Source organism: Toxotes jaculatrix, chromosome 9, assembly GCF_017976425.1.
Source record: "Toxotes jaculatrix isolate fToxJac2 chromosome 9, fToxJac2.pri, whole genome shotgun sequence".
Classification (NCBI taxonomy): domain Eukaryota; kingdom Metazoa; phylum Chordata; class Actinopteri; family Toxotidae; genus Toxotes; species Toxotes jaculatrix.
The window spans coordinates 21,440,628-21,451,354 of record NC_054402.1 but is presented as its reverse complement, the minus strand read 5'-3'; the positions used below and the strand labels follow the sequence as shown (position 1 = coordinate 21,451,354).

The following is a 10,727-nucleotide window of genomic DNA, read 5'->3' as shown; positions in this document are numbered from 1 at the left end:
ATTATATAATTACATAATGATATCATGTTTATATATGTATATATGATTATAAATGTACATTTTCTATCTAAATTCATTATTCCAATCAAGCTGTAATTAAAACAAATTAATTTGAATTTTTATTTGTTTTATATGTATTTGGTGTCTGATAAATTATTCTGATCTGCCAATTTATCAATTAATTATTGTCTGTTATTCACAGTTTTTTTAAATGACAGAGATATGTTATGTGTTTCCTCCGCATTGCATTCCTGACTGGGATCATATGCTGCCCTTGAGTTCTCCAGCCACTAAACTCAATGTCCTCTGAGCTATTATTTATTAATTAATTTGTAGTAAGTATCAAAGCGAATTCCTTCTATGCAATTAAAGTTTTATGTAATAGTAGAGTATACAAGTCATGAACTGTAGCTGACCTGTCCATATTACCGCTTGGAAAACAGCTGCACAGTATCAGCCTTCTCTAGTTTGGTAACTGTACCTCGCTGCACGTGCATGTGGGTATCCTCCAGACCGACGAAAACCCCCTTCATTCTCATTAGACGTTGCATCGTTTTTAGTCCCGCCTTATATTGGCTCTAATTGGGTAAACTGTCATAGTTAGACGTCAATCATTTAGTATTCTGCACTGCCATTGGTTAAAGGAATACACTCCTCCTAACTTAACATCCGGGTTCCGCCTCCTTTTGATCCATCGGACTGTGGTTGGGTCAGTGTCAAGCCAGTCAAATTTGAACTTCCGGGTGTTGAGTTGTTGCAAAACAGACCATCCAAACGTACACTGGTGGAAGAGGACAGTCACCGAGAAACCCTGGTTAACGCAGTTTTAGGAAAAGTGAGTCATTTAATTTGTTAACAACAGACTGTTTATTTCAATAATGTAGTTTTTTCATGTGGTAGAATAAATCCTGTGTATTAGTATTTGGATGTAGCTAGCTTGTGTGTGTCAAGCTTCATTCAACAGCAGCTGACGTTATACAACACTATGATACAGGAGCTAGCTAATGAGCTAGTTAACATAGCCGTAATCTTTAAGTTTGTTTTATAAATTTGTGTTGCTAGCTGCTGTAAGTCACTGTTTCAACGTTACTGCAGGCGACACGTGTTCATGACACATTACCATATGAAACACTGACAGCCAGTCACATCCAAGGTTAAACCATCTTGCAGGGTAAAGAGTATAATTTTGCCACAAGAATCTTTACACTGGACTATCATGTTACAGATCTCTTCACTGATGTATTGTCTGGCAAACATTGGTTTCTTTGGGTTAATGAGTGTGGTGGGTGTGCCTGGTACTTTGTGTACTTCTGACATTTTCCTTTGTTGTGACTCTTACCGTCTCACACTATGTAACTTAACTCCCTCCTCTCTCTTCACCTCTGTGTACGTAGTGATGCTGTCAGAGGTCCTTCAGGTGCTGCGAGGAGCAGGTAAAGTGGGGTCTGCCCTGGTCACCACCCAGGGAGAGCAGCTCCGATTGATGGCCTGTAACTCCTCCCTGGGAGCAGGAGTCAAAGTGGCTCAGGATGTGGTTGAAGGACTAGTGGGCACCTTTATGGGAGGCAGTAATTCGGTGAGGTTTTTGAATGCATCTTCAGTCCATCACTTTGTGCCCTGGGAACTTGTGATGGGTCTTTGACATTATCTGCATATAAAATGATAAATTCAGTATTTAAACAGTAACTGACAATTAAAATAACAGTTTAAGTTATATGCTCATATAGTAATTTTTTTTGGCTAAATTACCTCTCTAAATCTGCTCTGTCTGTAGCAACAGTCAATAAAGGAGGATGTGTTTCCGGATGCAGAGGGCTGGGAGACTATGGACCCTGAGGAAGCAGCGAAATGGGCTGTTGGATCCGAGTTCCCCCCTGAAGCAATGGGGAAAAGCCAGACAGAAACTGGAGCTGCAGCAGATATGTCAACAGGTATTATCAAGTTCCACATGTTAACATTTAGAGGAGGCAACATACACTAAGTATATAAAATTTTTTGGATAAGAATCTTGTAATGCCATCTGTCCTTTTCCAGAGTTGCAATAACAGTTGAGAATGTGGTGAATTTTTGCATTCAAAGGCACATTTTGCCTTCGGATATTCAAGTGTGTGAGAACTGTAGAGTTCTGCTGTTACTTAAGGGATCTCTCACATTTTTGTCAAACACACAGGCCAGTATGGTTAGACTTCAAAAGAGTCACATTAGTGGTTTTCTCAGGTTAATGTCACGATTTCAATAAAAAAGTACTCTATGCTCTCCCTACCACAGGAGTACATCCTCCCCCTGGGGCAGCCACAGGAGGGGCAGGTTGGCCAGGGCAGAGTACTCGCTTCCTCCACACCACTCCTGGCCTCCGCCGGTACTACTGCCAGACCAGGTCTGTCCACGACACTGTGGTGGCCAGACTCACGCCAGAGGATATCAAGAAGGCCAGAGAGGCAAAGCAGGCCCTGGTCAAACCTGTCAGACAGAAGGTTGGTACAATGGCTTGATTTGTAGGCTAACTGTTATTTAAAAAAAAAAAACAAGAAATAATGTGTTACTGTATATTATATATATATTCTCTACAGCGCTGTTACACCTGAGAAGCACACTATGGCTAATTGTTTGTTTTATTCTTAGTACTATTGTTACAATTAATTGTATGTAGTCATCATATGACTGTACAGAAAGAGGAAAGTGAATCAGGTGATTTGTTGATATCTATATAGAAGCAATGCACTTGTACATAAATGTAAAGGTGTTAGAATACAAAGTTCTGAATGGAAGAGTTTTTCCACAGTTTTCTAGTGTTTAATTGATTACTTGTGAGACAGCCATATATTGTGCATATGCTAATATGACATATTGGCAGATGTTCATGCCAGGTAAAATCAGTGTGTTGGCTAAAAGTAATAGATTCTGTTTAAAATGTTAGTTTGTAAAATCCAATTAATATGGAGCATCTTTCTCTTTGTGGGGTGATAAATGTATTTTTGTCTTTTGTACACGTTAGGTGAATATTCAGTAGTTATATATTTATGATGTTAGTGGTGCACATTATTGTATAAACCACAAACAGGGGCCTGGACCGACAACATACATAACATAACACAAGACTCAAAATACGAGTCTCGTGATGTTATGTTATGTATGTTTGCATGTTTGATGAAATTCAAGGTTACTGAGTGAAAAGTGTTTTCCTTTAAGGGTCAAGAGTAAATCAACAATGATCAAAAGCTTTAGAAATGATTTCAGATAAATGTATTAATTGTTTCTATTATCTGCTACGTCTTCCTTCAGCTGAGTGACCGTGCCAGAGAGAGGAAGGTGCCTGCCACTAGAATCAGCAGGCTGGTTAATTTTGGGGGTAAGAACAGTGTCAGATTAGTGCCTCTCTCAAGCATCTGTTTAGTGGCTCTAAATTTAAAATCTCTTGTGTCTCTGTCTCTCTGCTGCAGGACTAGCAGTAGGACTTGGGATCGGTGCCATTGCAGAAGTGGCAAAACAGTCACTGGGAGGCAAACAAAAAGGAGGTAAAAATATTCTCTTCTTACTTTCCCTCGCCTGTCCTCAGCTGTGCTCTTCTCCCAGTCTGTAAAATAGTTTTTGGTCCAGTGCACATTGAGCAGATCCAGCAGACAGATGGACAGCTGCTCAGCCCTGGAGAAGTTTCTAATGTGTCAGCACCTGCCAGGCTCTGGACTGGCTTTAAATCAAACCTGTTAACAAGAATTTCAACAGTTTAATGATGTGCCCCTGCCCAAGTTTTCACACTCAGCTCTCTGCTGTCTTATTTACATTCAGCAGTTTGAAGATAATTGCTAAGATGGATTACTCTTCTTTATGCTGTTGTCTTCTGTTGTACATAATATAACTGCTAATAATCCTCCTCTATCTGTGTGTGTGCTGTCGTTTATGTAGAGATGAGCGCTCTGCTAGACTCTCCTCTCTTGTCAGAGGCCAATGCTGAGAGAATAGTTAACACGCTGTGTAAGGTTCGAGGCGCTGCGCTTAAGATAGGACAGATGCTCAGCATTCAAGGTACGTACTGTAGCAACTGCATCGCAGCCAAATGCCGTTCTGATGTCCTCACAGTCACAGAGGGTTTCTAAGTAGTGGACATGTTTTTCTGACAGTTTGTCGATTTTTCTCCTCCCCAGACAACTCCTTCATAAACCCCCAGCTGCAGAAGATCTTTGAGAGGGTCCGGCAGAGCGCAGACTTTATGCCCACATGGCAGATGAATGTAAGCAGAGCTGATGATCCTGTAGATAAATCTTGTGATGTTGTTATTTGATATAAATGAATGGCTGGCTTAGAGAGAGAACTCTGTGCGTGTATGTGTACATAGAAAGTTTTAGAGGAGGAGCTGGGGCCAGGCTGGAGAGAGAAACTATCCTCCTTTGAGGACAGACCATTTGCTGCAGCTTCCATCGGCCAGGTGCATCATGGGGTGTTAAAAGATGGTAGAGAAATAGCTATGAAGATCCAGGTAGGAGGACACTCATACACACACTATTTCTATCACCCTCTGTCTTTGTCTGTCTGCACTGATTTGACCGTTTGCCATTCTCTTATTCCTCCTAGTATCCCGGAGTGGCAGAGAGTATCCACAGTGACATAAACAACCTGATGTCTGTGCTGAAAATGAGCGTGGTCCTGCCAGAAGGTATCAACTTCATCAGTGTTAGTTTCAGTGTTTGCTTGCCTACTCAAGACTTCTGTACAGCAATTATTAAAACTCATCTATTTTTTGAAGTCAAAGATGTGTATTTTATTGTTGCATGTGGAAGAGTGCGTTCACTACTTCAAACTACACATTATCTTCAATTTATCGAATTCCAATTCCAGCAATTTTACTATTACACATTAGACCATGGGGTGGTGCTGTAGTTGCAGATCAGAACTAGGTGACACAATTGTTACTGAGTCTGAATCATTCATGGGAGATATGTTGTTTCTTTTTTTTGCCCAATCTTGTACACTTATATTTGTTATTTACCAATGTTAGAAGGAACATGCTAATGATGAAGAGGTTAACCTTTGTCAGCTGTATGTATACAGCATCTGCCATCAGTGATTAAAGGCTGCTGACTATTCATAGACAGTCAATATAAACTGGTGACTTCTAGCAAATGTCGAGAACATCTCCAGTCCTAAGGTGGAACAAGTTAAGCACAGGTTATCTTAAATATATAGACAGTCTAGGTATAAATATTTAAGTATAGATGTTAAATATTTAAGACTGTCAGACCAACACAGACTACATTTAGTTTATCTCTTTAGAATATGTTTTAGGAAGATGGTTGTAATACACTGTTAAATGTCAGTACTAAACCCATTATTTAATGTCAAACCATGAACTTTATTCCTTTTATTCAATCCCCATTACAGACCCACTCATATCATGAGAATTGTTCTCACGCTTTGTTCATTTGCAGAACCCGTGTTGTGATGTTTGAAGCTGACAGAGTCTGTTTGTTTTCTTTGGTTTTCGCTCCTGAGCTGTGCACTATTTATTTTTCCACAGGTCTGTTTGCCGACAGCAGCTTAGAGGTTCTTCAGAGGGAGCTTGCATGGGAGTGCAACTACAAGAGGGAAGCAGAGTGTGCCAAGAAGTTCAGGTAGGTTTATGTGACGTACTGAACCATAAAGCCTCCTTCACTGAAGTCCATTTAACTGCACAGATAGGAAACCACACCAGCTTTTTAAGTTTCAGGATGGTTACTCTGTAATTAGACAGAGGTTTCAGTCAGTGCCTCCTATGGCTACAAAGTGCATATGTTGCACATATACTGTAATGTAGCTCTTTTGCAAGTACTGATACCTCAAAGTGTACTCAAAGTACACCACAACCGCTCTGCCTACAGATTTCAGAGTCTGAGGCTTAGAGTTTTTAGGTACTATATTAAGTTCACTCTTAAACAGACAACAACAATATATTAAGACACAAAATTGTGTCACTGTTAAATAACTTTATGTACATGTTTTATTTAATTGACATATTCTCTATATATTCATATATATTCAATGAATGTGCAAACCATTCATCATGAATGGGTTTACTTTCGTCTCTGGCCTTCAGGTCCCTGCTAGAAGGAGATGAGTTCTTCCAAGTCCCTGAGGTGATCGATGAGCTGTCAGGACAGAGGGTTTTGGCCATGGAGCTGGTACAAGGAGTCCCACTGGACCGCTGCGTAGACCTGGACCAGGAGACCAGGAACCAGGTATGGGGTGACACAACAGTCAAATGACATTTCCTCAGTGACACTAAAAATGAGACTGTATGTCAGTGTAAAAACAGCTGAGATTTCTGCAGTTTGAATGTGACACAGTAAGGCAGCATCTTTTGGCACTGTAAGTGTGTGTCAGGGCAGTGTACCAGAGTAACATGCAATAGCCACAACAAATACAATAAGATGTATGAAATAGGTTTTATGTATCAGACTGCAATAAGAACATGCGTGAAATGATCACATTGAAAATAACAGCATGCCAGTAAACACAAAACTCTCCTCTCCCTCTTCTCCAGATCTGTTTCAACATCCTCCAGCTGTGTCTCAGGGAGCTGTTTGAGTTCAGGTTCATGCAGACGGATCCAAACTGGGCCAACTTCTTTTACAACTCAGATACCAACAAGGTGAGGGGATCCGGTGCAGAGGTCATAAATTAACTAATTAAGAAAGGCATGGGTGTGGCAGGTACATAACACCCTCTCATGTTGCCTTCAGGTTGTTCTGTTGGACTTTGGCGCGTGCAGAAGTTACCCAGAGTCATTCACAGATGACTACATACAGGTAATGATGAATCTTAAAATTACAAGACACCCACCAGCGAACCACACAACATGACTTATGCAATAAGATTTTTGTGAATAATTAATCGTAAGAGTCTTTGGCTAAATTTTGCAGCAGCAGAGGAAAAACGATCATATACAATTGCATGCATATGCACACATTCCCCGACTTGCAGCTATTTTAATTTGCTGGTACCCTTAAGGGAACTCTTTAAATATACATGATTACCACAACCAGGCAATCGTTTTGTCTGTGTGTGTGTGTGTTGCGTGTTCAGGTGGTGCACGCAGCCTCCGTGGGTGATCGAGCAACTGTTCTTTCCAAATCGAAGGACCTGAAGTTCCTGACAGGCTTTGAGGCTAAGGTGAGGTATTTTAGTCTCTGCTGCTGTGCTCCTTTATTTTTGATATGGTTTATCCTCCTCTGTCTCTTCTTTCTTTATACCTCTCCGTACCTCAGTTTCTGTCCCTGTGCGTGATCCATATATTATTACTGAGTACTCTTAAACTTTACAGCTTTTAACCTCTGTCCTGAAATCAGAGCACAGTTGATTACCTTGCACACAGACAGTCATTATAATTGTAACATCTTTCCCTGCTCCCCATCAGGCCTTCGAGGACGCCCACGTAGAGGCGGTGATGATCCTCGGTGAAGCCTTTGCGTCCCCTGAGCCCTTTGACTTCGGCAGCCAGAGCACCACCCAGCGCATCCAGAGCCTTGTCCCTGTCATGCTGCGCCACCGCCTCACCCCTCCGCCCGAGGAGACATACTCCCTCCACCGCAAGATGGCTGGCTCCTTCCTCATCTGCTCCAAACTGAAGGCGTGCATACCCTGCAAGGACATGTTCCTGGATGTGTACAACGCCTACAACCAGAGGAGGCAGGCAGACAAGGCGGCACAGGCCAGCGCATAGACGCTTAGGGACAGGGTTATTACCTATATATGCCCAGGACTTTTTCGGAGTGGACTTCTCAGTAAAGGGACAAAAGGATGGAGTCTTGAATCCACAGATGGAGACACTGGAGTACGTGACTGACTCTACCAGTGTGCTCTAATAAGGACAATGAGCGTGTATGCCTTTCTATGCCTGACTATGAGATGGAATTTAGATACTATGAGAGTGATGGTGATAATTCTGTCTTAACAAACATATAGTGAAGCTCAAACAGCTTTATTACTGATTAAATCTGTACCTTAATTGAAAAGAATAATATTTCATTCATATTGAGTGTTGGTGTGTGTGTCTCATCATATTGGTTTACATCTCTCTGTCAGAGCAAACACACAGCACGGTGCTGCTGTAAATTTAAGCCAGCTTTGTGTGCTTTAGCTTTTCAAAAAGCAAGATGTGCATTTTCTTTTTGCTATCATGGCTAAAATCAATTCATTCTGACTCTAGCTCACTTTGACAGCAAGGTCCACCATAATTCCAAGAGAATGGGTGTCTCCTGTCTTTAAGGACAGATGATAAACCCTGCATTGCCAAGCTGACGCTGCCAAGTGCTCTCTTTTGTTTGAAGGACTTTGTGTGCCGCTTGATGAGTCGGCGAATAAAGCTTTCTCCTAAACTGGCAGACTAGATGAGCAGATTATCAGAGGAATTAGTGAAGACAGTCTAACTGAGTAATGGCCTTGCAGTATAAAGCACGTTTGACATAAAACTCTGTGATGTGAAACACTGACAGTCATTTTTTTTCTTCTTTAACACTTCTTTATGTTAGGGATTTGTATTGCAACATACACGTTGGTGTCCTGTGTTTTTCCTCTATTAAATAAAATGTGAGAAAGATTTACTTGCATCACAAATTGAGCTTTACTGGCAAGTGTCAAGAAGAGGCTAGAAGCCAAGGATTTCTTCTACTCTATTGATCTTTCCATTTCGGTTTGAGACCTCTTGGGGAAATGTCATTGACCCGAGGCCATGTTTGACCTCATTCTCCACCTGCACTGTTCTTGTATTGACCAACTGGCCATTAAGCATCAAGGTACAATAGTTTTCAGTTCAAATAAAGTAAGACCTGAGCTAATGGTGGCATTGATGGGTCTATTTTTTTTCCAGTTGCTATTTTCGTTTTCGAGGCAGTGCTTATTCTTATTTCGTCTGCGATCAAGCATATTACATAGCGACAGGGCTGTCTGCGAGCTGCTCACAAAATGTTACTGTTCACAGCACAGGAGCCGAGATGTGAAGCTTTCACTGATGCGGTAAAAATCAGATGGAGGAATACGCGGCCTCTTATTGTATCTCCATCGGCACTTGCCATTAGTGTCCCTCCATTGAGTGAGGTTGGCTTTTGAAACACTACATCAAAATCAGAGTTTTATTTTTCTGAGTTTGGGAATTGGCCCCAGTTAATGGCTGTAGCACATGTTGAGAGAAGAAAAGAACACAAAGCACATTCTTCTCTTGTAGTTTTACGCAACGGAAAGTTGGAGCGTTTCTCTGCATGTAAGAAGCAGCTGGCTTCAGTTTACTGGAGAAGAATGTGCTCTGTTTGGGCCCAGTGTCAGAGTTTTCATTAGGGCTCGAACTGAACTGCTGAGGGATGATTTCAACCAATTCAATTATGAAGTTAAAAACATGGTGTCATTGTGTCAGGAGACACATTCTGAACGAATGTTTCACTGTTTACATTTTGTTTTTGCAAAAGAAAAAAGTCTCAGGACATTCAGCATATGATGTCCAGTAGGTTTTTATCGTTGTTATCCTTGTGTTTCTAAATGAACAACAATGATGTGATGTTATAGTTAACTTCTACTGAGGAACACAGTGTGAACATTAAGGGACAGCTGGCAGCCTCTCTGCCCTGTAGACTTTTGCTATGTACAGTATATTATATGGGCTCAACTGGTTGGACAGTGGAACTTTCATGTTTCTGTCTTTCAAGTTTCATGACCACTGGGATTTCCCGGGGATTCTTACTGGTTATAGTGACCTTATTGTGTTTTATTTGTTTTTATTTTATTGCATCTTAACCTCCTGTGGCATCAGTGTGATATTTATCATTAGGGCTGTGGCCACCTTGGAGGATACTGAGGTCACAGCCTCTGTAGGTTACCTGGGGTTTCCAGCAGCCTGGGAGGAGTCTGTTTTCTTTGTGGAAAACAGACTCCTCCCAGGCTGTTGGAAACACACTTATTTAAACATTAATGCATCAGTGATTGTAACTGAAGAGCATAAGTACATACTTACAGTGCTTTTATGTAAGTGACATTTTAAATGCAAGACGTTTACAAGTAATGGAGTGTTTTTATTGTTAATTATTGCTACTTTTACTTCAGTAAAGGATCTGAATGCTTCTTCCAACACTGGAAGAAGCATTCAGATCACGAAAATATAGATTTTTTTTTTGTGGTTTCATCAAAACTGAAAAAAAACAAAAACAAACTTGGACTCAAGGCTTCATTATTTTTCAAATCCTGGCTGCTGGTCTGTTTAGCAGGCATAGTTTCATCATTTCACTGTATATACCCATCAGTGTAAAGTGATATCAAGGCTGGACACTGACCGAAGGCTTGGCCACGAAGATCTTGGCGTTAATAAATAGGCTGCATTTAAACACTGTAAAAGATTCCCTGCTCTCTGCAGGGACCTGAGCTCAAGTCCACATAAATAACCTGCGAATCTTCTGACCCTGAGTAAGCGCCCCTGAAGAGGACACCTGCTCCCGAAGGCGCCCTGCTGCTGTCCACAGAACAGGAGAAGAGAGGTTTTTCCTTCAGGGATGAGTACAGCAGGTTGGACACCGCACGGTGGCGCAGTGGAGTGCCTGAAAAAGAGCCCTGCGAGTGTTTTTTTTTCTTTTTCTGGAAAACATCAATGGGAAGAGTGGATTTGCATGTCCGGCCGTCTGTGCCAATGGGTGCATTGGAAAGGCTGGGTTAGCGGGTGGAGCCGGGGGAAGCAGCCCAGTAAGTGCACAGTCAACAACCAAAGCATCCGAGAT

At 41.5% G+C, this 10,727-nt stretch overlaps 1 protein-coding gene across 1 annotated transcript; it reads left to right on the top strand.

Moving 5' to 3' along the window:
* Positions 1 to 738: 738 nt before the first annotated feature.
* Positions 739 to 8,569, top strand: coq8b (coenzyme Q8B). Its single transcript, XM_041047292.1, has 16 exons — positions 739 to 835; positions 1,395 to 1,576; positions 1,775 to 1,931; positions 2,269 to 2,474; positions 3,283 to 3,349; positions 3,441 to 3,515; positions 3,904 to 4,023; positions 4,143 to 4,228; positions 4,334 to 4,474; positions 4,570 to 4,651; positions 5,513 to 5,606; positions 6,068 to 6,209; positions 6,515 to 6,622; positions 6,714 to 6,779; positions 7,057 to 7,143; positions 7,388 to 8,569. Coding segments are annotated over exons 1-16 (1,920 nt in total). The 5' UTR covers positions 739 to 834; the 3' UTR covers positions 7,694 to 8,569.
* The last annotated feature ends 2,158 nt before the right edge of the window (positions 8,570 to 10,727 follow it).

What these genes read in the sequence shown, in the direction of transcription:
- coq8b (XM_041047292.1), top strand. An exon ending in CAGGCTGGTTAATTTTGGGG is followed by an intron (nt 3,350 to 3,440) that starts GTAAGAACAGTG and finishes TCTCTGCTGCAG; the next exon opens with GACTAGCAGTAGGACTTGGG. An exon ending in ACCAGGAGACCAGGAACCAG is followed by an intron (nt 6,210 to 6,514) that starts GTATGGGGTGAC and finishes CCTCTTCTCCAG; the next exon opens with ATCTGTTTCAACATCCTCCA.